The sequence below is a fragment of the Plectropomus leopardus genome, chromosome 19 (genome assembly GCF_026936395.1).
Source record: "Plectropomus leopardus strain MGB_pleo_1.0 chromosome 19, ASM2693639v1, whole genome shotgun sequence".
NCBI lineage: Eukaryota > Metazoa > Chordata > Actinopteri > Perciformes > Serranidae > Plectropomus > Plectropomus leopardus.
The window spans coordinates 9,126,941-9,154,639 of NC_142194.1; the positions used below are offsets into that span (position 1 = coordinate 9,126,941).

Genomic DNA, 27,699 nt, shown 5'->3' on the forward strand with positions numbered 1-27,699 from the left:
ACAGAAGCTGTGTTCGAAACCGAAAAAGAGCGGCTTACTTCCGAAACAGTGTTCGCTAGCTTGAATGGCGGTCTAAACAATTTAATCTTGCAGCTCTTTTAAACTTTACAAATGTTACCGAACTGGATGGTTTACATTTAGATAGTGAAATGGGTCATTTCGTAGGGGTTGTGAAAAAAAATAATTTTCTGATTTGCAGACGTCTCTTTCCTGATGTAAAAGGCTATCTGGGCCAGTGTGCATCACGTGACCGACTCGAAAGGTGTTATTCCACTTTTGGCCAATATTTAGGATTTGCATCAGAGCCTGGCACACTTCCTGGGGGGCGTGGTACATTCGATGTACCCTACATTTCACTTCTGTATACCATAATGCAATACAGGTGTGTATTTCCGAAGGAGAAGAAGGTTGAAAGGTTGTCAGCTAGCACGTTAGCTAATGTTGGTTGGTCTGTTTACCAGTTAAGGGCGTTGACGAATCATCAGAAGACGCCTTTGACGAGTTTGCCTTCATCTCCTTCTGTGCCTGAGAAATAGCAGTTGTGTTAGTAGCAGCCAGACAACAACAGGAACCATTTTCTTCACGTAAACTCAACACTATTTTCCAGGAAGGGATGCTAGCTAATAGCTTGTGAGCTAACTACAGCTAATTAACTCACTCGAGCGAACTAAGTAGCTAGCTCGCTTAATAGATTAAGGGCAATTACAGCTCGTGATCATGACACGGGACCATAGTTGACAAAACCACATTTCTACACCATCGTAATTTCAACACCTCATTTGGAATTTAATGAAAAACTTAACATGTCTGTCCTCCTTAGTGTTCGGTTTTGTTTACACGGTACTGGGCGCGCCCGTTTCTTCACACGAATATATGGCCAACTATTGATGCAGTGATGTTCAGAAAATTCCAGTGCAGTGTCCGAAATCTCGTTTACACTACATAGAGAATAGTGAGTGAATTAACGAGGGAACGGTTTCGAACACAGCTAGAGTGTATGTGAGCTGAATGTGCGGTCATTTTAAATACATGTGTACTTATTTGCACACACATATGTAGTTTTTCTGACATATCATGGCAGTTGGAGATGGTTTTACCTCAGAGCCGGAGGCAACAAATTAGCCTTAAAAACACAATGTGAAAAGTTCAGTCTCAAGGGTTGGGTATCGATTCCATTTCTATTGATTATTCAGATTCTGTTCACAATATTTGATTAAAAGAAAGCAAAATATGTTTTGTCATGAATGGTAATGATTTCTCCAATGCAATGCTGCTTCTTCACAGCTGACTCTAAAATGAAAGAGCCTCACACTATGAAACCACTGCAAAATTCCTTTAAACTCAAATCATCCTGCAGGAAACACTGTTAATACTGTATATTAGCTAGTCGTGACTGACTGCTCATTTCAGTCAGTCTGTCATCTAGTGGCCAAAAAACGCTTAATGCAGCTTTAGCATGAGATGCTTGTAAACTGGGTAATCGGACACATGTGACAGGACAGAAGGGGATACTGTCAGATTGTTTCCCCTCTGGCTCTTTGTCAATGATTTTTCCGTCCCTGGTGACATTAAGTACCACAGATCAGGTCCCAAATGTGTCACACCATCATTGTACATCACCCAGTACTGTGTGAGTATGTGAGTGTGTGTGTGTGTGTGTGTGTGTCTGCGCTGAAGAACTGAACTCAGTACTGTACTCTTGATGCCATACCTTGCTGTAATATCTACTAGATATGCAGATGACAGTTTACTAAATGACTTAACTGTTATTAGAGGGTGATTTCAAGGTTGTCGTTATTATAGAGCTCATCATAGATGTACAGAACGCCAACTATGTTTCGACATCTTTTTCATTTCCATAGCTCTTTTGCTTTACCTCGGTACACTGCAGTTCCCTTTGACATTCCTAAGATTGCTGCATCATTGACTTTGATTGTATTAACCGTTCTTTTAAATGAAAAAACAAAGATCAAAATCTTAGCTAAGGAGGCAACAAAGGTTGACATGTTCCTACAGTTACTAGTTTGTTCTGCCGCACCCATCAATGAATGTACAATTACATGTTTTATGACCACACAAATACATAGTGTTATATATGGATTTTAAATTCTGCTTTGATGAAGTGATGGTTTCATGTTGATTTTGTTTTCTTTGTACAAAATGTTTTGTGTTGTTATTATTTATTTTTATAAATAAAATATGTTGCAAAATACTGCATAAGTGGTGGTTATGTCTTCATATCCTGAACTCGCCATGCTTTAAAGGGGAAACGGCCATTTTTCAAAAAGGACATTTCAGGAGGCTTTCACGCAGGAGGCCTTTCACAATTCAGGAGGCTATAAAATGTGATGAAAAAAAATACTCACATCAGCTTGCGAACATGTATATTGCCAGGGTGCGCCGCGAAACCACTGGGTGGAAGCGCCATAAACAGAGGCCGCCTGCCAGTGGCAATTCAGGTACCCCAGGGATGATGTTGTCCTGTAGGCACCCTGGTTCCCTTGTCAAAAAGCCTATAGGACTTTTCGCATTGGGTTTTGGATCACTGCAAAAAATAAGCTACATGGTGAGCAAATGTTGACGATACTTTCAAGTTTTGTGCAGCAAGATAATCTTCACAAATGAACACAACTTTCAGGATTTCTGAAGTCTTAATGCAGTCACCAGAAGTAAGAAGCTAATGTTACGCTGTGAACCAATTACACTGCTGTCGCGTCGCCACCATAATGAGGCCGTAAAGATGTGTTCAGTGGGTTCGACGTGATGATGTTCAGTTTGCTTATTTATTCCCTTGTCAGTAACCCTCTGTTTTAAGACCCATAAAAGCTTCAAAGTTTGTGAGTTGGGTATTACTGACATATTTTGTGTCACACACAGAACGTTAAAGTCTCCGGCTTGTAATAACCACAGACCTTATTTCAGGCCTCTAACCAAACACCCATTCAGAGAGCCCACTGACTGTGAGACGAGTTTCTGAAACACATTTCCAGGTTTTAGGACTCATTACTGGGGTTCTCTGTGGGGCACAGAATTTAAACATTTGCAATAAACATAAACATGCTGTCACTTTCAGAATTGGTTTTATGTTAATACTAAAAACTTATAAGACAGGGAGGATTTGTTCTACCTTTCTCACTTCTTTCATCCTCCAGTAGTTTAAGTTTATGCAAGGCATGTCCTCTTGAACTGCAAAATCCACCAGAATGGACGAATCCATGTCAAGATTTCAGGACATGTTGTGATGGCCACCCCGCCCGCCAAAAGGACAGAAGGTGTGACATAAGTGTGAAGGGTTTGCTGAAGCAAAATCAGAGATGTGAGCATTTTTAACGATTTTATTATGTCTTTTAGTTGAGCTTTGTAAGTGTATGTAACATTAATATTTGTCTTTTTATTATTATTTTTTATTTTATTTTTTTCTTACAGTGACTGTATGTTGTGTTTCATGTAATCTTGATGTAACTATTTGCCTTTTAGTCTTCTTTTTTTTTTTTTTACCATAACTGTTATTGTTTGCATGCACTTGTATTGTAATTGTATGATATTTTCTCTTTTTTCTTTTTCTTTACTAAAAGCCTAACTATGGACAGGTGTTATAAACTAACAATAACTATGATCTCTTTATGTGAAACATCAGTTACTACAGCTTTTTTTTTTATTAAAAAAAAAGAGTGCTGTATTTCTGAAATTAGCTATAGCTAACATGCTTGTATTGTCTTTCTATCTAATCATTAAGAACGTAATGCACCCAGCGTCATGGCGCACCTGTTACTGCTAGCCCCAATTGTCCTGTACAATGTTTATTTTTGTTGTTATAATTTCAAAAAACTGAAACACCATCTTTCTTGTGCCTATTTGCATGCACACATTCATGTGCAGCACCATAATGATTGTGGTCACTGCTGCTCCTAATGCATCATCTGTCCATCACTGTCGACTGACCGATATTTTCATAAATCATTAGGTCTGTTTCCTGAATGGAGGAGATCCATCCAGCACAGCAGATAACAGCAGCATTATCTGTCCAACATGTCAGATGGACTGCTGTCCTGCATCCTGTTTGACCTGAATAGACGTCCATGCAGAACTATGGCGCCCTGCAGAGGTGAGTGTTGGTACTGGATTTGCAGGGGTAGATGGTGTAAGTGGGTGGAGGTGTTATAAAAAGACTAGTCATTCTCATACTATAATGTCTGTATTTTGTCTCAAATTCAAGTTAGATTTGATGCAGTTAATATAATTAAGTCATTTAGAGTAATCCCCTTTTTGTCTCTGATGGAGACATGGTGCTGTTGAAACTGTTTCCGAAATTAAAGACTGCAAAATATTTAGTGTGCCTCAGTCTTTTCTCTCTGTCCTTCAACTGAGAGGCTCCTGATTTGGCTGCTGCTGGAAGATACACAAGAAGCTTTGTTTCAGTGTATGTAATCCAGTATTGCCAAAGTAAAAGGTGTAAAATGTAGGTATGATGATCCATTTTTAAAACAGTGATAGAGGAGGTGTCCAGTTTACTTAAGTAAAAGTAGCAAAATTGCAATGTAGAAATATTTAATTACAACTGAAAGTGCTGCATTGGAAATGTCACATAAGTTAAATATGAGAAAAATTCAGATTCAGAATACTTAATTTATCCCTTAGGGGAAATTAGGAAACGTTACAGTTATACTGTTTACAGATATACAGTGCAGTTACATGGCCATGAATAACCTGTTCATGAGGCGTATCCTGGTTATGATCTTTTTAAATGGTGGGATATGGTTTTTCCATGAGCACAAAGACATTGGGTGATTCTCATTCGGCTTATTCATTCCAGTTTCTTCCAGAGTGCTCCAGCTAACATATTCGGCTTTTTCAAAACAGAATATGGTGTTGATATGCTCAAACACAAAAAGGATATTTCACAAACCTGATCATAAACGGGTTACTGCAAGACAATAATGTGTATTATGGACACAGTATATAAAATATATATAAGAAAGAGCTATAAGAAAGTACAAGAAAGATATGTTATATAAGAAATGTAAATATATGTTATATGTACAAATATGTATTTTTGAGTACTTAAAAAGAAGAAAAACTGCCCCAGCTATGTCTTCTGGGTGAGGACTTCTGCCTCATCTATGTGTCTGTCCTCAGTCTGCCCACGAGCCATTTGGTTCAAAACCAAACAAGTAAGTGAGATTCTCCATTTCATATATGTAAATTTTGATTGAATTGCAAAGTAATCTTAAGAAACACAATTTTATTGAAGATTGTTATGCAGAATGGCATTTTTTTATCCCTTTAGTTATGCATTCTCTTTGAGGAAAACAAGCCATGCTGCATTGCACACACTGTGTTTATTATTACTAATTTTGCCTGTTTATAACCTGTACTGTATGCACAGCTGAGAGTGAAAATGCTAAGATGTAGTGAGAAAATATGGATGATTTAATATTCCCTGAAGCAACAAAAGCAAAGGACAGTTCTGCAAGTTTGTTGGTGCTGTTTGACGGCATGGTGTTAGATTCAAGCTGCTGCTGCAGAAATGTAGCTCGTTCAAACCAAGACGACATTGAACTGACTGTTGAGATTTTAGCAGCTCTGGAGATGGCTGTAATAGAAAGTCTGCTGAACCAAATTCGGCTCCTTGTCAAAACGTATTGAACATGTGAATATTAAGTTATCAAAGAAAATAGGTAAGCAACACATCAGCAGGAGCTGGCCTCAAACATGCCAAACAGCAATAGAGAAACATTGTTTTGTAACCCTAAACTGCTTTATTCAGTGTTTTTATTGTTTTAAATCTCAAGTTCTGTTTGATTTGGAGAGGAGGAGACCTCTGTGGATAATTCGGCTACCAGTAAAAACTCCCTGGACGCCTGGGTCCTAAGTTATCAGAGAAAAAAGGTGAGAACACATTAGCAGGTGCTAAGCCAGCGGCCGTCCATGTAGTGCAAAACGGCATTGGAGAAACACTTATTTGCAACATGTTTTTAATGGTTTTATTCACCTTGTTTGTTTGTTTTTGAGAGGAAGAGACCTTCTGGATAATTTAGCTCCCGGTAAAAAACTCTTGAACAATGCACACTGAATAAATTCTAACCAGGAATCGTTTCAGCAGGTTAAAGTCTGAAGTCCTCAATGTCCTACGCCACTAAATCTTCCTAAATCTCACACACCGCTCCTTTTAAATCCGGTGTTTAGTATCACACCATGCGCAAACTTCTCAGTTTCAGTGTGTGTGTGCACATGTGACTAATACACCAGGTCATGATTCAAAAGAAAAGTCTGTCAGCACCTTTTAAACAACGCCAGAGTCTGTTTGTGTTCACTTAACCCTGACAGCTGTGTTTGGCTGCTAATTGAATTGCTCCGTAACGCACATACAAACACAGGACCCAGTGGGCTCTATGGGGGTGTTTCCAGGGAAACAGGTAATTTGTTGTTTCCTTTCCTCGAGCAGAATAAAAGTGGGTGCGAGACTGAAAAGCGAATGACATCAGTGCACAGATTACAGATAATAGGGTGCTAGCAGCATGAAGTGATAGCACTGGGGAGAGGGAGAAAGAGAGAGGGAGAATGTGTTGCAGTAAGAGGGGTCTATATTGGCGATGTGAATCGGCAGTGAAGCATTCTGGGGCTTCGTGTTACAGGCCTTATAAGGGCCAGGGCCCCTGTGTCTATGCTCACCTCGGCTATTCTTAGGCTGTCTGTCCCTCGCCCTCAGCAACTCTGCAGGCAAGAAACTTTTCTCTCTTATTATTAAATTTAAACTTGACTTTTTAGAGTTTGCTCTCGCTAAAATTTCTGTTTGGGGAGTTTTTGCTTTACAGGTTTCCAGATTGAGGAGTGTTTTTGTAGCTATAGTCAGAAAAAAAAGTATCTACACATTTGTGTGTGCATGCCTGTGTGTGTGTCACAGAGGTCCCACAGCACCTGACCCACCCACCAACGCCACCGCCACCCCAGGGTGTTTGTCCTGAGAGCTGGGAGCAGACAGGGAGCTGGTGAAGCCAGGGGCTGACGGAGGAGAAGCGACCAACCGAGGCCGGCCAGGACAAAAGGATAGCAGGGGGAGAGGACGGAGAACACGGGCACAGCACGCAGGAGGAGCAGACACACAGCCAGCGGGAGTTGTTAGCAGGAGGAGTGTTGACATTTAACCGAAGATGAGTACGTACACAGTGACTCTGAATGGCCCCGCTCCATGGGGCTTCAGACTACAGGGAGGAAAGGACTTCAATATGCCACTCACCATCTCCAGGGTAAGGCCAGTCACCCTCACACGCTGTTGTGACAAATGATATTTAAATAATAAAAATAAGTAGCAAGAAATTTCACATTGATGAGGCATCTCACAAACTGATCTTTTGAGATCTTCACTGATAACAAATGCCAACATTAACAGGGCGTAATTATTTAAACACAAAAGCCTTTTCGCCTGGATTGACATCAGTGTCCTTGTGCTGCACACCTTTCACAAACATTTAAACCCCTGAAACCTGAAAAAAACCACAATGAGCATCTTGGAAAGAAATGTCCCCCAAACTGCAGAAAATGAGTAAAAGGTCACAAGTAAATGATCTGAAAATTAACTGGGGGGATTATTGGATATTCTTTAAAAAAAATGAGAAAACTATTTTTAGAATTCTCTTAATTATATTTCATCATGTTACAGTTAAAAAAAAGTTTGTTATTTGATATTTAGCACTTTCTTGGGGGCATATTCTTTTTTGGTTTGTACTTTCATTTAATTTTATTTTCAAGTCATTTTTCTTGCAGCTTTTTATGAATTTCTTGCTGTTTTTTTGGGACATTTCTTGTTAAGCTGCTTTGAAAGAAATCAAGCCAGTTTTTGCTAAATTATTAAAGGGTTCATCTAATCTATCAGATGAAAAATCATTTTAATGATTTGCAGGTGAAAATATGAGGAGGTTGACGAAATTCAGTTTTTTAGACGTGCATGCTCCATTTAACTTGACAAGATCTTTTTAGTCGATAACGTGTTGCTTGTGTCGATGCATGTGTGTACTGTATATGCGCAGGGGTGATTAGTGTGTGTGAGCAGCGGTTATGTAATGTTGCTGTACGTGATGATGACAGGGAGCCTCAGATGAAATGTCCAGAGAGATTTCAAGAATAGAGCAGCTGTGGAAAGACTGGAATAGATTTCTTTTTCTGAGAGCTGCTGCTTTTTGCTTGTGTTTTTTTTTCATTACTCTTGAAAAAGAAAAGTATAATATTAACTTTGATTACATAATCTACCCTAAAATTCCACATAACAAGCTTGATTTATGACAACTGAGGTGGAACTACACTTCGCTCAGCAGATCATCAAGCTTAAGCTTAATTAACCATTTCGACTATTAAATCTCTTACAAATAACTTCATATTGTCAAATATAACACGAAAAAGTTCATTAAAGTCTCCTGCTGTTGCACATGACAGCAGACAAAGATTTTTTATTAGAAACTAAGCTTTAACAAGAACATACTCTATTTCTGTACATGCAAATTAAAACATTCTCAACCAAAATAAAGATAATGAGCCTTTCATTTTTGGGATTGAAAAGAAATTGAGCAAATTAAGTGTCACTGATAAGTTTTAACCTCTGCAGCAGCGAGACTGTCTGTCTATCTCTGGCAGGACTGCTGATGTATTTACAGGGTTTCCTTTAAATAGCACTGGAGGAGAGGTGGACCGATGGCTGCAGAGGGGTGGGAAAGGGACAGGAAAGAAATGAAGAAGCAAACGGCAGCTTGTGTTACCTTTAGTAAGCTTTATTCCTCGCTCATAGTTTCACTTTTTTGGAGCTGTCGCTATTGAGAGCACAGCATCATTGTGAAGGAATGGAAGGATTTGAGAGATTCAGGATATGGGAGGAAGGTAGAGGAGGTGGCGCTTACCTGAGTCCAACAGTGTGGACATTAAGTCCTTTTCCTCATTCCTGATTGATGCTCAGCCTGCGTTGCATTGATCCGCAGCTCTGGACAGCTATTGTTTTCTGATCTCTTAGTCTCAGGCAACCACGGGGGGCTTTGACATGTGTCCACCATGAGATTGTATCATTGGATTTAAGTTCATCCTGTGGCCCTGGTGGCCTCTGACAGGTTCACATAAAACACCGCGGCTTGACATGACCACTCGGGGTGGCATTACAGTTTGACGTAACACTGCCGCAGTTTGGATTTCGGCCTACTTTTGCCAAGAACTAAGAAAGGAAAACGAGGAATCTTGTTATCCAAGCTGAACGACCGTTAAAAATGTGACGCACAAAACTTTTTTTAACTGTGCAGTTATTTTATATCAGGGGTGGGGGAAAAAATCGATAAAGCATAGAATCACAATATTTTGCATGGCAATATATTGTCACTTCACAAATGCTGAGCATTGATTTTTTTTCTTATAATTACATATTTTTTTGTGATTGCAAATGCAACTTTTGGAAGTCTAACAGAATAATAAAAATCAATTGCTTTTTCATTCCACTATATGAATTTCCTGCAATACAAATGATTGAAATGAGATGAACAGACTGAAAATATGATCTTTTTAAATACAACAGATGGAAAAAACCGTCAGTGGAAAAAAAGGTTATCAGTCACAATATATTGTGTTATGCAATACTCATTAACGTTAAAAGGTACTTAATCATGATAATACTGTATTGTGACGTAAGTATTGTGATAATATATTGTGACTTAAGTATCATGATAATATTGTATTGCAATAATATTGTGTTGTCACTTAAGTATCATGATAAATTGTTATTGTGACTTAAATATCATAATGATAGTGAACTATAGGGTCTCTGGTGAATACTACCCTTATTTTATATAACTATTAGTAGGGTTTTCGTAGTTAAAAATTTTGTTTAAAAAAGTTGCACTATGTGTCATCCATGACACTTAAGTCCATTTAGATAATATCATGGGGCAAAGTAAATAAAAGCAGCTCTTTGGACGCCACCAATAGATGAAAGAAGCATATATGTGGTCCAAGCATACACTGTATATAAAGATGGAAGATGCATCTCCACTTATCCCTGCTGTGCAAAAATGAAGCCAAAATATCTGTCCGTTGCCATGGTGATGACATTTGGAGCCAGAGTCTGCGCTGTAGCTGTCTCAGCTGTGTGCAGTCGTTCACACCGATAGGCGCACACAGCTGTCAATCATGATGTAATATCCCCTTTTTATAGCATTAAATTACTAATTAAAACCAAACTTATCAGAAAGGTTAACACTTGAACATATGGCAATGCCATAAGAACCGCCTAAAATGAAAAACACTGTTTTCGGGAAAATTGTTTTTGATGCGTACTTTGAGTTTTTATTTTGGACATGGAGGGGGCGGGGTTTCATGACCGATACTGAAACAAGTTAGCCGCCAGCGAGCGATCGAGATACTTTGGCTTCACTTTTTGGGGAGCTGTCATGTTGCTCATCTTTATTGTACAATCTATGGGTTCATGTCTGGCCCTCAGGAACACAGTACAGCCTTGCTTTCAGTCCTCGGTGGCCTCTTGTGGTATTGCAGCAGAAAAAAAAAGAATCTCCTGTGGCCTGATAAGCATTTTCTCCATAGACCAACACTGTAAAGAGACATCTGTGAAACTGTTGACAGGACATCTCAAACTGTAAACAAGGCCAATTATGACTCTTTCTGTTGTGAATTTTTAATCCACAGAGGTTTTATATTTGTAAAACTTTTGTTGAGTCAAGAAAAAAGTCAGTTGTGTCTTCACAGTATAATGTCTGTGAGGGCGGGACCAGCGGGAGACACACTACTGTGCATATATAAATGAACTTGGAAGTTAGAAATTGTTTTGGCATATGCGCCAGGCGAGCAGCTCCACTGGAATGGATAGGCACCATATTGTCATCTGGGTATTTTTATAAATCTATACTTCAAGTAGAAAAATATCCATTCAGATTTTTTTTAGACTGACAAAACATTTTTAGGTATAAAATTTGCAAGAAAAACATATTAAAAAGAAAAATTCACATAACAGAATCCACACCTCTTTCATTAAAATCCCATTGTCACAGAACCTGTCCTCATGTCCACTTCCTGTATGTCATGTTTTTTACATGTGAAGCATCTCACACACCTGAAAACACGTATGGTTTATTAGCCGGGAAACGTTACATGTCTACATGTGTGTTTAATTGACACTGAGGCAGCAGAAATCATTTTACACTTTGCTTTTCTGCCTACTCTCACTTAATGTCAGTTTGCTTTACAAGACCACACCTCTGCACACACAGGCGTAATAACGGTAATTCAAAGTGAGAAAAAGACATGCAAAAGCAAACATTAAAAGGAAGACAGGAGGACGGGAATCGTGGCAGTCGAAGAAGTAGAACAGTGGATGTAATGTGATGTGGAGTAGTGTAGGTGAAATGTGGATTGCGGAGAGGAAGACTTAAAGGTCTAGTGTGAAAGATATATGGTGATTTTTTAGTGTCATCTAGTGGTGAGAATTACAGAATAAATCGAAAAAAAAACAAAAAATTGTGTTTTTCCAACGCTTTTATTGTGGAAGGGCAGCAAACTCATCTGGCCAATGTGCGAACGGCTCCATTGTCCATTCTGGGCTACTGTAGAAACATGGTGGTGCAACATGGCGATCTCCATAAACAAGGATGTGCTCCCTCTTCGGATCATTGTAAGGAAACGAAAACACAACAATACTTATTTTCACGTGATTAGAAACTAAAGAGAACATACTTATTCTATTACATTTCTGCCGATACAACCCTAAAGCCCCCCCCCACACACACACACACACACACACACACTGGACCTTTAATGTAAATAGAAAAACAGAATCAAGGAAGTGTTGGATGAATGTCAGTAGCAGGTGTGTGGGAGTGGCGTGGTGTGTGTGTTTGGGGGATGGAGGGGGGCTCGGTCGGGTCAATCACAGTGAAGCCACAGGCATCAACAGCGTTGCTTATTTTTAACTCTTTAACGAGTTGACTGTAAACCTAGACCAGATACTGTATGTGTGCCCCAGGCCTCCGGGCTCATCTAAACCTCCTCTCTGTGTGGTTTAAGCGCTAAAGTCTGGCTGTGTATCAGAGACGGGGTGTGAGGATTCAGCTGAAGGTCAAAATATGACTAACTATTGAAAAAAGGGTTTTGGAAAATGTGCTCCTTTAAAAATGAAAATAAAGATCAGCAAGGTAGTAGTTCGTATTGTGTGTTCAATAAAGTATTTTCTGAAAAAGGTTTCTTGGATTTAACCATTGCACGCCTCATGATTTTGATTTTTTTTATTTATTTCAGTGACAGGCAGTCCTGTTTGCAGCTGTGGAGGCTGATTAGACTCTTAGATAAAAAATGTGGTTCCACTCTGTTAATAAATCTAATGTGGAGATTTTAAGCAGCGCGTTTATCTGCAGTGCTGATGGATTAGTTTATTTGGCCTCATCAGCTTTTCTTCGCTTCCTTTTTTAAGACTCATTCGTTGAGCTGCTACACACACAGCATAAATAACTATGTGGAGTGATTTGCTGCATTATCAGTGATGGGAGAAGTATTCAGATCCTTAACTTATGTAAACCACTAATATCACCCTGTGAAAATGCTCTGTTACAAGTAAATGTTACTTAAGTAAAAGTAAGTAAGTATAATCAGGGAAGTGGACTGAGAGTATGAAAAGCACCCAAGTACCCAATGCAGAAAAAACTGTAAAAATAAATAAATAACACACAAACACATAAAAACACTTTTTATTACAATTATTAGAAAAAACAACAACAAAAAATACACCCAAATAAATTAAAATTATTAAAAAGGAAAAAAAAAAAAAAAAAACAAACGCAAAAAAAAAATAAAAAAAACATCCCAAACTTCAAAATGAAAAAATGTTTATAAAAAAACAAAACCTCAACATTATTTGAAATAGAATATAAAAAAGAAGAGAAAAAAACATTAAAAAAAAAAACTCAAAATCATAACCATATTGCAAAATACCCCCCCCCCCCAAAAAAAAACAAAAATCAAAATCTTTTCAAAAATTAAGTCTTAAATGTTTATGAAAATAGTTGGTAATCAATTTGCTGTGACTTGGCTGATTTATTAATCAACTAATTTGACTACTGAAAAAAGTAAAGTATCTAAAGTGTATAGATAAGTGAAGTTAAAAATACAGCATTTTCCTCTGAAATCCAGTGTATTAGAAGTATCGACTCAACTACATTTGAAAGCACGAACAGAAAAGAAAATGCTCAAGTGAAGTACAAGTATCTCAAATTCATACTTAAGTACAGTACTTGAGTAGATGTACTTAATTACATTTCACCACTGTGCACCACAGAGGAGAAATAAACAAGTTATTTTATCCCTCCAATCTGTATTATGTGTATATGTTTGTGTAACTGCGTAGCTTTTTCAGTTGCGTGTTTGTTTCCTGAGGAATCTGTGTCAGTGCTCCGAGCGTGACCTCTCCTCTCCTGCTCTGTTGACCTCTCCATAGATAACTCCGGGCAGCAAGGCAGTGGGCGTCAGCCTGGCCCAGGGCGACATCATCTCAGCCATCGATGGGGTTAGCACCGAGGGGATGACGCACCTGGAGGCCCAAAACAAGATCAAGTCTGCCACCAGCAAACTGGCGCTCACCATGCAGAAGTAAACACACCCACACAAAAACACCCGCCTCCGAAACACCATAAAACCTAAAGACGTTTTCACTGACGGAAAGATGTTATTTTCACAAAACTGGGCCATGTATGCAGTAGAAAGACACAAATATTTTTGAAAGTGGTGTTACATGACTAGAGAAAGGACTGCGGCATTGACTTTTGCTTTAGAGGTAAAAAAAACCCTACAACTACCAGAATGCACTGCGGTGCAATTCCTTTTTTTTTTCTTTTTTTTTTTTTTTTTTTGGGCTTTTTTTACCCCGCACAAGTTCTTTCACAGGAATACATAGACAATAACAAAAGCAAAAACAAAGACAAAAATAGATTAAAAAAACAACAGAAAACGTTAAAATAATATTTACACTATATAATGCTAGAGTTTGTGTTATATGCATCATATTATGATCAATTAATAACGTACAGGTCTGCAGTTCCACATAATCGGCATAATTTCATATTTTGTTTTGAAAGGAAATAATACGGTGGCCGGGTAACTAACAATCTTGAATAACAGTCATTGCACTAAAATATGTTTCTGAAGACACCTGAGGCAAGAAATAGACAACACACTAACAGAATATTGGTTAATATGTAATGTTTTTGGTATGGCGCCCACATCCTGTGCACAAATTCTCATTTTACAGCCAAACAGTGCACTAAAATATGTTTCTGATGACTTTTCAGGCAAGAAATAGGCAATACAGTATAAGAATATTGGTTTATCATTGATCAGCACTACTTAATTTTACAGTTTAATGTGAGTTTTAGAAAGAAAAGGGTGGGTCTTTCTCTTTATTTGTGTATGTGTTGGTGGGTGTATAAAAATGTGAAAGTACAATCTGTAGCTCGTGCAACAGCTCCAACAATAAGCAGGAAGATCTGATAAGATGGAGAAAGTATCACTACAATTCATTTACACATACTACCATTATGATTCAGAAGCAGATTTTAAGGAACTGGATATTACCTTCAAAGAAAAAAAAACAAAAACAAAACAAACCAGTGTTTAGGAGGAGGCGGATCGGAGTGTATGAGGAAGTCAGTGCTAAAAATTAAAAAAGTATCATTTAGATTTACCTGCAGACATACCCCACTTGGCTCTTATAATTTGTAAATGTTTTTTTCCCCTTTTTGCAAAATATGTTTGTGTGTTAAAACAAAAAAAGTGTCAAACTATGACACAGCAGTGTATTTTAAAGGAATATTTTGTTGTTTTAATCTTCAGATCAAGGCGTGCTGCAGCATTTCCCACAACAGCTACAAGAATGGACTCACCGATGCCAGTCATCCCCCACCAGAAGGTACAAACACACCCACAACAGTAATCAACACAAACAAATACCTGCTCTGTATCTGCAAACGTGCACGTTTGTCTGTAATACGTGTTTTGCATTCATGTCCTGTTTGTGAGAGTATCATCTTCACATTTCCTTAATGGTGCCTTCAGGCAGTGTCCTGCTGCCCTCTAGTGTCAGATATTCACAGTATGACTGCAGGAAGTGCTGCAGAGGTCAGAGGTCAGCAAACCCCCCCAAAAAAGCCGGGGACTAAAAACAAGCTGATACCTTCAGTCTCTCGTAATTTTAAAGCTTTCTTTGCAATCATATTATTTTGACCTTTTTCTTTCTTTTTAAGAAGTTGGAAAAGTGAAACAGGAAGTCAGACGTGTTTAGATGTGTAATGAAGTTTTCCAAGATAAAAGCCATCTGAAAGGAATTTCCTCCAAGTTCCTAAAAACAGTGGTGAAGCACCTGAAAGCTCTACATGAGTAAAAGTTCAGATCTCATACCACAACATGACTTTGGTAGAAGTTAAGGTCACCTGTTTGAATATTGCTTGAATAGATTATATGATATTTACTGTACTTACTTCAGTATAGAAACCAAAAGTACAAGAAAAAGTTCATTTTTTAAAAAAAAGTAAGCAGTAAGAATTTTTTTGAGTTAAAAGTTAAACCTTAAAAATGAAGCACACATTGCACATTAAGAAAAATAAGGTTTCATTTTTTTACAACTTAAAGGATTTAAAAAACATAATCCTGTTTTTCCTTCCCTCACAGCTCAATCTGTTGCCGAGTTAAAAGTATACACCTTACTAAGGAAATGTGCTTGAGTAAAAGTGAAAGTTGACAGAAATATAGAAACTTAAGTAAAGTGCAGATATTCCCAAAAAATACTTTTTTACTATTTTTGAACTTTACACTACTGCTAAAAGAGATCCAGAGCCGCTCTTGATGCCGATCAAACCTCCTGCTTCCTCCACACCAGCAGGGGCAGTATAATTGTCCAGTTGTCCTTTACTCTCCCGAAACTCTCAGAGAAATGATGCTGTTGCAGGGCAAGTTTGGAGGTTTTCTTAATACATCTATGGTTAGGAGTCGGCAGCTTCCCAGTGAGTTTCATTACTGGTATAAATAACCTCTTGTTATGTAATACTCAGAGAAGACGTCCTTCGGGAATAACCCAAAAACCGACCACCAGCTGACGTAACAAAACTTAACTAAAGCGCTCCTTTTCACTCTGGAGGAATGAAGCAAATGCACATCACACCGTCCTCTTTTAACCTCGCATTAACAGGATCACGATAAGAAAAAAGCACTCTGAACTTTCCATCGCCACCCCAGCAGTCATTCCTCTCACACGTGGCGCTATTTCGGGAGCGTACACACAAACATACCTGGCCGGCTTCCAGGTAACAGAATATAAGAAGATCAAACTACAGGATCGAGACCCGGGAGATGATGTTGCAAAAAATATTTTTAAAGAACCCTTTTTGCTGTTTCAGCTCCCTGATTTCCCTTTTTTAAGCTTTTTCTTCTTCAAGCAAATGCGACTCTCTCCGTCCTTTTGAAGCTTTTTTTTTTTTTTTCCCAATTGCTGGCGAGGTCACAAGAAGGTGACAGTTTGTGTCTGGATTCAGCCTCAGCCACTGAGCCTTCTTTTTAAAATGTATTTATTAGGCTTGGCCGTATGTGTTATTTCATACCTTCATACTTTCCTGAAATTTCAGCAGGGTATATAGTGTAGAACAGTATTAGTTATAAACTTACAAAACGTTAAGAAAAGTAATATTTTCACACCTGTTTTCCGTATTTAACAGAGAAATACAACTGTACACCTTTTGAATTAAAATTTCACTTGGTCAAGGAAGTATGACGAGGCTTAATTGCGTTAAATCATAAAACACACTTCATTCAAATGTGTAGGTAAAATTTCTATCGGCTTGTCATATCAGCAGAAATCTGCATGTTGGCAGATTCCGTTTATTTCAAAGCCAATATCAGCCAATACAGATGATGAGCTGATATTATCATGCATCCCTAATAATCAGTTGGATTTTTATTATTTACTCAAACAGAAGTAAAAAAAATACATTTGTTGGAGGACAAATTTCAGCCATTGATTGATACACGCTTGGTGCTCTGGCCCTCATGTTGTCCTTGGGGTCAATCTGACCCCAAACGAAATCTTTTGCCATCAAAATATATTTTTTATACTAATGTAAAGAAGGTTTATTGGCTCTAAATTCCAAAACGAAGGGAAAAATGTGTGGTAATGGGTTGGACTGAAGTAAAACTAACGCTGTAACACAGAATTGATTGACAGTTTATACATTATGCTTTAAATAACAATCAAAACAGGGCGGGGTCAGAATGACCCCAGAGGACAAAAGGTGTCTTGCAATCGGGAGGACATTACGAGGGCTGGTCTAGTGGATATTAACAGCACCTTAACAGTGTATGTGGAGTAAAGTCAAAATAAACTACAGCGCCCAGGTTCAGCGTGATGAAGGAACATGTTATTCAGTGCAACAGTGGAGGAATAAGACATATGGACAGGTTCCATCCAGCTGTTTTCTGAAGTGACGCCGCCTGTCTTCATATCATGCTGCGGCGGCCGGTGCTGTCTGGCTGTTTAGCGACATAAAACTTCACTGCAAACAGTTCTGTCTGGCCGTGTTCTCGGCTGACGCCGTCCAGAAGTGTATCATGCGGACACGAAAGGTGTTTTTATCCCACTCTCGTTATACAAACAATAGTTGTAAGTTTGGGGGTTTACTGATGATACGCAAAGTGTAGAATATCACTAGATTGCAAAGTTTTATATCATATGTTTTGCAATCGATACCTTTTTTTAAATATTTGCATTTTCCATTAGAATGAAACTGTCAACAAAAGGTTATTTAGGGCAATTTTGGGCTACACATTAGCACATCTGGGTCTCCCAAATAGGCGTGTGTCCTCTCTTATGTATGCCATCTTTAAGTCCAAATCAACGACGCCCTCATCCTCACTGCACCTTTGTTGCACTGAGTAGAGTGTGGTGGAGTTAAGTTGAGGCCAGCGTTGAGGGAACTCTCCTCAGTGGGATGAGTTTGGGTGAAGCCTCAGTCTTGAAATACTTGATCTTAATTAAGGACGCGATCTTCTTTGCCTCTGACATATCCAGATATCAGTCCTCACTAATGTGTTTCCCCTCTGGAGCTGCGTGAGCTGCTTTTACAGTAAAGGCCAACGGTAAGTCAGGTGTCAGGGAACGTGCTCCAGGCAGGGAACGATGACGACAGTATCATGCCAGCGACCCCACCTCACCGAGCACATAGAGGACTCCTGATTCCCCACACACACACACACACACACACATGCACGCACACACACGCAGGAGAGAGCAGCTGCTGGTCAGGGAATGTTCCGCTCCGGTTACACGCCATCATCCTGAATCCCCTGGATGCTCCCCTGCCAAACCTGAGATAACTCCCCCACGTGTCAGGTGCTGCCAAGCACGTTCCACTTTACCCACTGTACCCTGAACACGTCCGTGTACTGTACGAACGGATCCGACAGCTGATTTGTGCACAAGAGAGTGGATCTGAACATATGTACACTGACAGTTAACGCTAATGTTTGGGGTTAATCACAGTCGACATTCACCCCCTCTGACAAATAAAGGTAGTTTAGATGATATTCTATTTTTACAAAAGTTAGGACACATAACCATCGAAAGTCGAATTTACTGCCCCTCTCCCCATTTTTTTTAAGGTGGGATATAACAAACGCAAGTCCACAAAGAATCAGCCAAGGCTGCTGGCAGTCATTCAGTACAACTTCAACGTCAGATTCAATGTGGACGATATAAGAACGTCTAATTGATATTTTGATCCGTTCACAACCAGCCTGTTCTCATTCTGAAGCTGTCAATTATTGCTGCTTTTGCAGTGATTTCGACCCAAGATCCAAACGCTGAAAAGCCACCTTTCGTGGTTATATGATGCACCGCCGGACAGGCAGACGGTGCCTGCAGCGGCAGCATGATCCACGTTGGGGAGCGTCGGTTGATGACGTGACCAGAAGAAAGCTGTCACATCTGCATGATACGCTGCTGGATGCCGTCAAGTTTTTTTTTTTTTTTAATCTTTTATTCACCATTTAGTGCATATAATCACATACAAAGTCAAAGTAATGATATTAGATTTGATATTTGGTAGAAGTAAAAAAAGCAACATGATTAATAAATGTTAAGATACTTTAAAAAAGGGTTAAAAACAGAAAACAAAAACAAGGCTGAAAACAAAAATTACATCTAAAACAAACAAAACGGGCGTTAACTGCATAGTTACATTTCATGTAGGACTTTGCAGGGGGAGTCTGGTTTAGCGTCATTAATTCTTTCTGCTCATGCCCACACACATACACTTTTTTGGGGGCGTCAAGTTGAAATGCTGCCAGTGAAAATGTGATATAAGGAGCACAAAGGTTCCTATAGGGCAGGCGGGATGGGTGATGGATGGGTCCAACAAACGCAGAGGTCCAGTGTTCGCCACCCATCTGATTGTGATGTTTTTCTTCCACACCTAACCACGCGCCTCTTTTGTCTAAACCTGACCATCTGTGCCTTTGTTGCATAATCCCACCATGTGCTTTTGTTGACATCCCAGCGTAGGAAACTCATTTACATCTGAATCTACCAATTCTTAATACCAGCTGCCAGTTTAATATCAGAATTGCGCCCCAGACTTGTTTGAAAATATACTCTATCCCTATAACTCCATATGTAACATTCAAATGTATCCGTTTTTCTCATCAGCTCGATCCATCCTTTAAAACATCATTGGCTTGCCTATGCTTTGTCTCAATATTATTCTACATCCTGTTGTTGTAGCCAGGCGGACCCGTAATCCTTTACATTCATTTACAATTATATTATCCGATAACAGACCTGACATACATGGAGCTGGAGATTTAATCAGCTGTAATTGAAACAAATTGTTTAGGAAGATAATGACATTTTCCTATAGGAGCTCTTTTTTTCACAGAAAAACAGACACATGCACAAGAGAACCAATGTCTCTCTCACAAATACGATACAGGGCGAAAATGACTGAAGTTTCCCTATTATTTAAAATCTGAAACAGGAGTTACTATAAAAGTGGAAATTTGTATTGGATATGTTGGTAGCTGCAAATGAGCAAGAAATGAGTAAAGTGGTTGGCCATTTTCCATTAATCAAAACATGATCATTTAATGAAGATTTTGATTTTTGAGAGTAAAGTTAGATTTCATGAAGCAGAGGCTTGTGTAATTGCACAATATGTCCGTTAAAACTAAACAAATCAAATAAAACTTTTTAAAACTGATTTTTTTTCAACATATTGTACACGATCTGCTAGAGAGACTTCCTGGAAACATTTTTAAAAAAGTGAAATCCTTTACATGCATATTAGTGTTACACATGGGCTTTCAACTCAGGTGCCACCGCAGGAATGGCGGCTTGTCTACTCGGATTCGTCTAAATGTAACGGCTGCAGTCTTGACATAAGTCGATCAGGTGCTCTGTGTTGTATTTGTGTAGTTGTGTGTATTTGTAGCTGTCCTGTGCTAAATGTGCTTCTGTGTCACGTGACTGAGACGCCTCTGCTCTTGTCAGTCACCGCAGTGATGCAGGGGAAGCTGGGAAATATCCCAGTGATGACAAACGGCTGCTATTCTGACCAGTTCGTGGGATTACAGCATAGTGCTGTAGTTGGATAGTTTCCTAACATACACTGTGCCATTGTTGTCCCCAAAATAACCTCTGACGGTTTCATTTCATGCTCTTCTTCTCTCTCTCTGTCCGTCTCTATGGTGTGTTTCAGGTTATCGCAAACACAGCTGCAAAGTCAGTACCGTCACAGTTCTCAGCATTTAATGTGCATGAAGTATACGTCAGTAGACAATGAGTTTTTAGAGATCTGTCACTGGTGATTTTGGTGTGGAGTGAAGTTGTGCCAAACATGGATTGATGTGCCTGAAGTTAAACTAAAGCCTAAAGCCTTTATGTAACTGTAACAGCTTATTGAGTGTGCCAACCTTTCTTTCTTCTACAGGTAACATGTTATTAACAGCATCTGTTTTTTTGTTGTTTTTTTTAAGATTTTTTTTTTTTAAAGTCATCTAATTACCCTTTGAACCTGAGCAAACTGTGTTCATTTCTCGGAAATGGATTTAATTGTAAGAAGGTATTGAGCAACAGAAGAAGAAATTAACAAAGAATTAGGAAATTAGTAAAAAATACAGGAAAATTAAATGAAAATTAGTTTTAATTTTTTTTTTAAATCTTATCACACAATTTTAAATATATAACTAGAAATATAAATATAGTTTTTCCCCTCACTTTCCTCTCTTTCCCTTGAATTTTCTCCTTGATTTTTTTAAAAATAATTTTCTAAATCTAGTAATTTCATGCAATTTATGAAGCATTTTTTACTAATAATTAATTGAATAATTTTCTAATAATCCTCCTCTTTTTTTTTAGAACTGCTTTTGAGGGAATTTTGTTTTCACGTTTTACAAATTTCTTGCAGTCTCTGGGGCACCAAGTTGGCCTTTTTTCCCATCTTATCAAAAGAAATTAAACCAAATTGCTCATGTTTAAAAGGGTCAAAAATTGAATTAATCTGCATCCTTGTAGGAAAAAAAAATCTTTAATGACGATGAATTCTGATACTTATTGAGTATAAATATGGAAGGCTTTAAATGTCTGTGTGGTATGAAACTGGGACTCAGCTACAGTAACAGGTGACGTGTTTGGGCTGTGGAGCTCAGATTGAGTGGTACAACAGCTCCACCTCTCTGTCAGCTGCTGTTCTACGTGCTGACCCAGTTTCTTCTGTCACTCTGCTGCTTTCTCTCCCATTTCCGTCTCCCTCCATCTGTTAACCTCATCTTCACCTCTGCACCCGAAACCTCCTCCTCACTGACCTCTGACCCCACCCGACCCCGACAGTGTGGAGTACACTCCCAGCTTCAACCCCATTGCTCTGAAAGACTCGGCCCTGTCCACCCACAAGCCCATCGAGGTGAGGGGTCCGGGAGGAAAGGCCACCATCGTTCACGCCCAGTACAACACACCTATCAGCATGTACTCACAGGACGCCATCATGGACGCCATCGCAGGGCAGTCGCAGGCCAAGGGACACGACAGGTGAGGTCTCACAAACAAACTGATCCCCTCTCCACTCTTTTATGTGCTCTCTCTCCACTCACGCACTTCACTTCACAGCACACTGATCAAACCTGCCTGCAAAATGAGAAATTAAAGGATCAGCTCACCCAAATTACGAAAAAAAAAAAACATACTTTCTCGCTTGCCCTTTGTGGTATCCAGCAATGCAGATAGTTCAGGTTTTATTGCTAATAGCTTGATATATCAAAAGCAATGATTTCTACTCCACCAATTAAGGAAAAAAAGGGCAATAAAACAGCAGAATCTTATTTGTGCTACTCGCTGTATTACAAAATACACAAGTATTCAGCAGCATGTGTTTTCTAGAAACTGCGTCCATTTCTCCCATAAAAATGTGGCAGCCAAAGTTGAGTCTTTTCAGGTGTTCAGGATTGCTTAAACTTACAGTCTTGAAGGTCTTTGTTTTGGTCTCTGTGGCAGTACCTACGGTGCATGTCGTCACATGTTGGCGCTTTGCACAGGATTTCCATGTCTACATAATACATTTTAGGTATCCCTCTGCATCTGTTATTTACATTCCAAGATGCCACTAGCATGATGTCAACACAAGCACATGGTGGGATTACGCTGCACATGGTTATGTTTGGACAACAAAAGCACATGGCAACCAACACCAGAACGTCAACAAATGCACATGCTGCCACGGATGGTTAGGATTAGGGCGGCACATGGTAAGGAGCAGAAAAAAAACATCTGGAAGCAAACACTGGACTTCCACATGAAAGTCCGGGGTTTGTGGGACGCATCCACTGCCCCTCCCATCCGCCCTATAGGTGCTCCTTATATTACGCTATTTTAAGAGGTTTGAGCACATTATCAAGCTAATATTGTGAATCACAATTATTTTGGCCAAAACAATTACAACATGACATTTTCATATTGTCCCATGCCTTCTGTCTAGACATGAAATAACTAAAACTATAATTAACATAATTCTGTGGTATTGCTATTATCCAGGAGGCTTTTTTTTTGTTTTTACTCCGCAGAGTTTTGAGAAAATCATTTAACAAAAGGCTGGCTGTCTGTAGCAGTGAGAAGTGAGAAAATATGTTTTTGTTTTTTGGGCATATCAACTCTTTAAAAAACTTTTTTTTCTGAAAAGCCAAAACACAAAGCAGCTTTTGAGCCCTCAAGCCTGCTGCTACAAGGCTTTTCCATGTTGTCTGTGTCCGTGCCACATACTCCTCCGTGCTTTTCACCCACTTTCCTCTGCTCATTCCATCTACAACCAAAAAAACAAAACAAAACAAAAAAACCACACCTGTGCTGTCCTCCACTCGTCCCTGCCCATCCTGCATCCTGGTTGTGACCTCAGTGAGGAGGCTGGCTCCCCCTTGGCGTAAGTACAGCAGCGCTCCTTTTCTGTCCCGCCTCTCCTCATACATGTCTCTTTTGTCTGATTTCATAACAGCTTGTGCGTTGCTCATAAACTAATATTCCTGAAATATGACAATATTAATATGATTACATTAATATTCTGATAAATAATATACATGAAAATGTTTGTATTTTTTTTTTTACAAAATCTGTCTATTTTTAATGTGTTTCTTTGTCTGTGTATTTTTTAATGTGTCAAAACGGTCAAAAGTCACTAACAAAGGGTCATTTCATGTATCTGGAAGTACTTAGAGGTACTTTGGTCAGAGTGTGACAGTGTGAGTTGTGGTAATTTTATTTTTTTTGGTCTGGAGTCCCTTAAAAAAGCAGAAAATATTATCACAGCCTCAGGAACCGGTGGAATTTCATGGCATGGGAATGATCTGAGTATCCAATCACAGGTTTTAAAATGACTACGGCTAACCCTTATTAAAAACATTATCCAGTCATGTTGCTGTGTAAACTCACCCCAGTATCTATTCTGCACTACAGTACAGGTAGGCCTACCTTCAGCGTGGAACAATAGGACAACACAAAGACTGTAAACAGACTGTGTGTAAAGCAACAACAATTAAATTACTGGTCTTAATGTAATAACTGCCCATAATAAAACAAAATCAGTTTTTCAGTATGCTTGTAATTTAAAATAAAAGTCAATAGAGCAACTATTTATTTTCACTTATTTTTTTTACTGATTTTTTGAAGTCCCTGAATCCTTTTATCGTAGTAATTTGTGAGTAACATCATGTCATGACAATGATTGAGCCAGGCCAGCGTAAACTCCCTCGCTAGATCAGCAAACTTTCTGTTGCTGCCTTTACACGGGTTAAACCCAGCTCGCTGTGACCCGAGTTTTTTACAGCTGCTAATGAAGGTCTGTCTCCTATCAGCAGGAAGGAAGGCAGAGGGACAGTGGAGAGCGCTAACGTCAGCTATCTAATTCTTATCTCATTTATGGTCTGATAAATTAATAAATATTGTGATAGAATCGATTTGGGACATACACATATAGCTCCAGGCTAGCTTTACATGCATCATGGGCATTTAGTGCATTAAGACCATCTATGACAGTTGGGGGCTTTAAATGCAGTACATGCTACACACTTAGAGCTCTGACAGTACTCTCTTCCCTGCAGCGGAGCTCTGCCTATCAAGGACCCTGTGGTAGACTGTGCGTCTCCAGTTTACCAGGCAGTTATCAGGCCAGGAGAGTCAAACCAGACTATGTCTGACTGGGCTCGTCGTGCTGCCAACCTGCAGTCCAAGAGCTTCAGGATGCTGGCCCACATCACTGGCACTGAATACCGTCAGTACACTGACTCCTCCGTCCTTCCTTCTCTCTTTATTTTCTCAGTGCTCATCGTTATTTCTTGCTCAGACTCAGTTATAATCTTGTTAGTTTTTTGTACATCCTGACCAAATTTCTTTTGTTTATTTCTCCACACACAGTGCAAGACCCAGATGAGGAGGCCCTGCAGAAGTCGAGGTAAGACGGCAAAAAACGGAGAGCAATTTAAAACTACAGTCGGCAGCATTCATAAAAACAACTTTTAATATTTGCTGAAACTGTTCGTATATCCATGAAATGGATAATCTGTCAAAAAAAATCATGTTCCTCTAATACGTTCCAATCCCAGGTCATCACGTGTTGCCTCTTTGCAGTGGACTCTGGGGTACATATACATTTCACGTTTTAGGCATCCTTCTGCGTCTGCTGGTTATGCTCCAGGATGGAGCTACTGTGATAACAACAAACACACATGGTGGTATGATGCTGCACAGAGTCATGTTTCGACAACATAGGCACATGGCAACCAACGCAACAAACAAATATGCTGGCATGGATGGTTGGGATTAGGGGAAAGAAGCACATGGTAAGGTGTAGACAAAAAACATAACGTTTACATGGGAAGCGAACACCGGACTTCTGCATGAAAGTCTGTTGTTTGTACTACTGTCTGGATGTAGTGACATTTACAGCAAACTTGACAAAAAGTTATTTTTTCTATAACAATTTCCAGCTGCTTTAAAGTTAAATAACTAAATAACTTTCGTCACATTTGCTGAAACTGTCACTACATCCTGGCAGCAGTGCATACGGCAGATGATCTGTAAAATCAAACAAACAAAAAAATCGGACTGTCAGTCGTGTCATGCACTGTGAGCATTGTTCAAACTGTCAAACTAGGCAGCGCTTATCAAATATGAACGTAGATTCTGTTGTTGCATTGTTGTCTTGCCTCAAATGTTTTCGGAAACATATTTTAGTGTACTGTTAAGCTGTAATATGAGAAAGTTGATCTGGCTGATGGGTGATGTTTCCCACTCTGTTTAATTGTTTCCAACATGGCGGCTGAGTCCCAAACTTTCTCATTTTACAGCTTAACAGTACAATAAAATATGTGTCTGAACACATTTGAGGAGATAAACAAACAATGCAGTGACAGAATCTTGTTTTATATTTGATCAGCACTGCACAGTTTGACAGTTTAACTGCAGTTTATGAAGTGGTTGACACTGACAGCTGCGTTAGAGGCTCATTGGCCCTGAATTGGCTGTTGCTGACCGTCCCACGACAGATTCTGGCGAATGCCATTAGAGGCAGCAGGAGGAGTGAAAGGGACATGATTTTTTTCACACACTACTTGTGTATCTATTTCTTTCAGAATACAGTGAGAGTTTCAGCAAATATGATAAAGTTATTTTCATCCGACTGTAGCTTTAAGTGAGAATATATCAGCGTCTTCATTTTTGCAAGTGGCAGCAGTTCTGCTCAGCGTGGACATTTTTGGGAAATATGCTTATTTGCCTTCATGCTCAGGGTCAAATGAGACAATTCATACTACTCTAATTTCTGAAAGTGGTATGACTCATCTCATCTGTCTCATCTGACTCAATGTCAAACTATTCCTTTAAAACGATGAATAAAAGCTTCGATATTACCTGATGCTCTACCTTCCACACCACCAGAGAGAGGTTCGAGTCGGAGGTGAAAGGGCCCCGCTTTGCCAAGCTGAAGAACTGGCACCAGGGACTGTCTTCACAGATTCTCAACGTCCAGAATTAAAGAGGAGCAGGAAATTTAAAGAAAAAAAAAAAAAGAGGGAGAAATTGTGAAGAGGAAGACATGTAAAGGAAGACATGGACAAAAGCCCAAGAATAAACAAGAAGAGGGGATAAATTAATGAGGGATAATAAAAAAGAAGGAGCAGCAGGAGGAGGAAACTCCTCAGGAATGTGAGATAGTGTTGTAACCTAAATTAGTAGAATGTGAGATACTAACTGTTAGTGTGAGGATGCTACGTGTTCATAAGCTCGATATTACCTGTCAAATGTATCTGTCCGCTGCTAAAACCTGATCTCGCATTCAGGTTTTATCCATAGACTGTATATAAAGACGGACGACATGACAGCACCTCAAAAGTGAAGCCAAAACATCTTGCTCGCCCCCTGGTGGCCGGCTGCAGTATAAGTCATAAACCCCGCCCCCTCTTTGATAGCAAATGGGACATGGGCCAAACTAAAGAAATCAAAGTACGTGTCAAACAATTTTCCCAAAGAATTCTGTCATTTATAGCAGTTCTTATCACCCTTATATATGTTCAAGCTTTCCCTTTTTTGATTTTATTTAGTTATTTTATGCTATCAAACGGGGGTTTGACGTCTGTTGACGGTTGTGCGTGCTCGTGATCAATGGTGCTGCTCGCGACAGGGTCAAAGATCACCACCGCACAGACTCTGGCTCCAAATGACGTCACCAGTGCAAAGTGGCAGCGGTTGTGTGTGGGATATTTTGGCTTGCCTTTTGTACAGTGGGAGAAAGTGGAGAGGCGTCGTTCATCTTCAGATACAGTCGTTGGGTTTTTCTCTTTGTTTCCTGTTTGTTTTGGTTCTGTCTCTCTTAAATGAAAGGCAAAATTGTACAAAAAAATAATCAAGTGAAAATGTAGAACTGATGTTTCTTTTAGTACATAAACTGCATTCACAATGAATTATGAATTTTAACACAAAGCATGCTTGTGACAAGGCACACAAGGACAAATACACACACAGAGATTTACCTACATGCACAAATACAGTATGTAAAAAAATGCACTCGAAAATGTACTTATATCAATGTGAATAAATGTTTTCTTAAAACCATACGGCTGAGTGAAGTCTTGTGAACTCACAAATGAAATCGACAT

General features: G+C 39.2%; 1 protein-coding gene across 2 annotated transcripts; it reads left to right on the plus strand.

The window, feature by feature from the left end:
- The first annotated feature begins 6,562 nt into the window (after positions 1-6,562).
- Positions 6,563-27,655, plus strand: ldb3b (LIM domain binding 3b). Of its 2 annotated transcripts, XM_042507735.2 has the most exons (10): positions 6,563-6,720; positions 6,905-7,247; positions 13,469-13,620; positions 14,860-14,935; positions 20,766-20,788; positions 21,896-22,093; positions 23,451-23,474; positions 24,649-24,818; positions 24,962-24,998; positions 26,483-27,655. In XM_042507735.2, exons 2-10 carry the CDS (start codon positions 7,152-7,154, stop codon positions 26,577-26,579), a joined length of 873 nt encoding a protein of 290 aa, XP_042363669.1. In that variant the 5' UTR covers positions 6,563-6,720; positions 6,905-7,151; the 3' UTR covers positions 26,580-27,655. The 2 variants fall into 2 exon arrangements, with proteins under 2 accessions (XP_042363669.1, XP_042363670.1); XM_042507736.2 differs by lacking the exon at positions 23,451-23,474.
- Positions 27,656-27,699: the final 44 nt, after the last annotated feature.

What these genes read in the sequence shown, in the direction of transcription:
- ldb3b (XM_042507735.2), top strand. Translation starts at nt 7,152, where the DNA reads ATGAGTACGTACACAGTGACTCTGAATGGCCCCGCTCCATGGGGCTTC. An exon ending in CAGGCCAAGGGACACGACAG is followed by an intron (nt 22,094 to 23,450) that starts GTGAGGTCTCAC and finishes TTGTGACCTCAG; the next exon opens with TGAGGAGGCTGGCTCCCCCT. An exon ending in CATCACTGGCACTGAATACC is followed by an intron (nt 24,819 to 24,961) that starts GTCAGTACACTG and finishes CTCCACACACAG; the next exon opens with TGCAAGACCCAGATGAGGAG.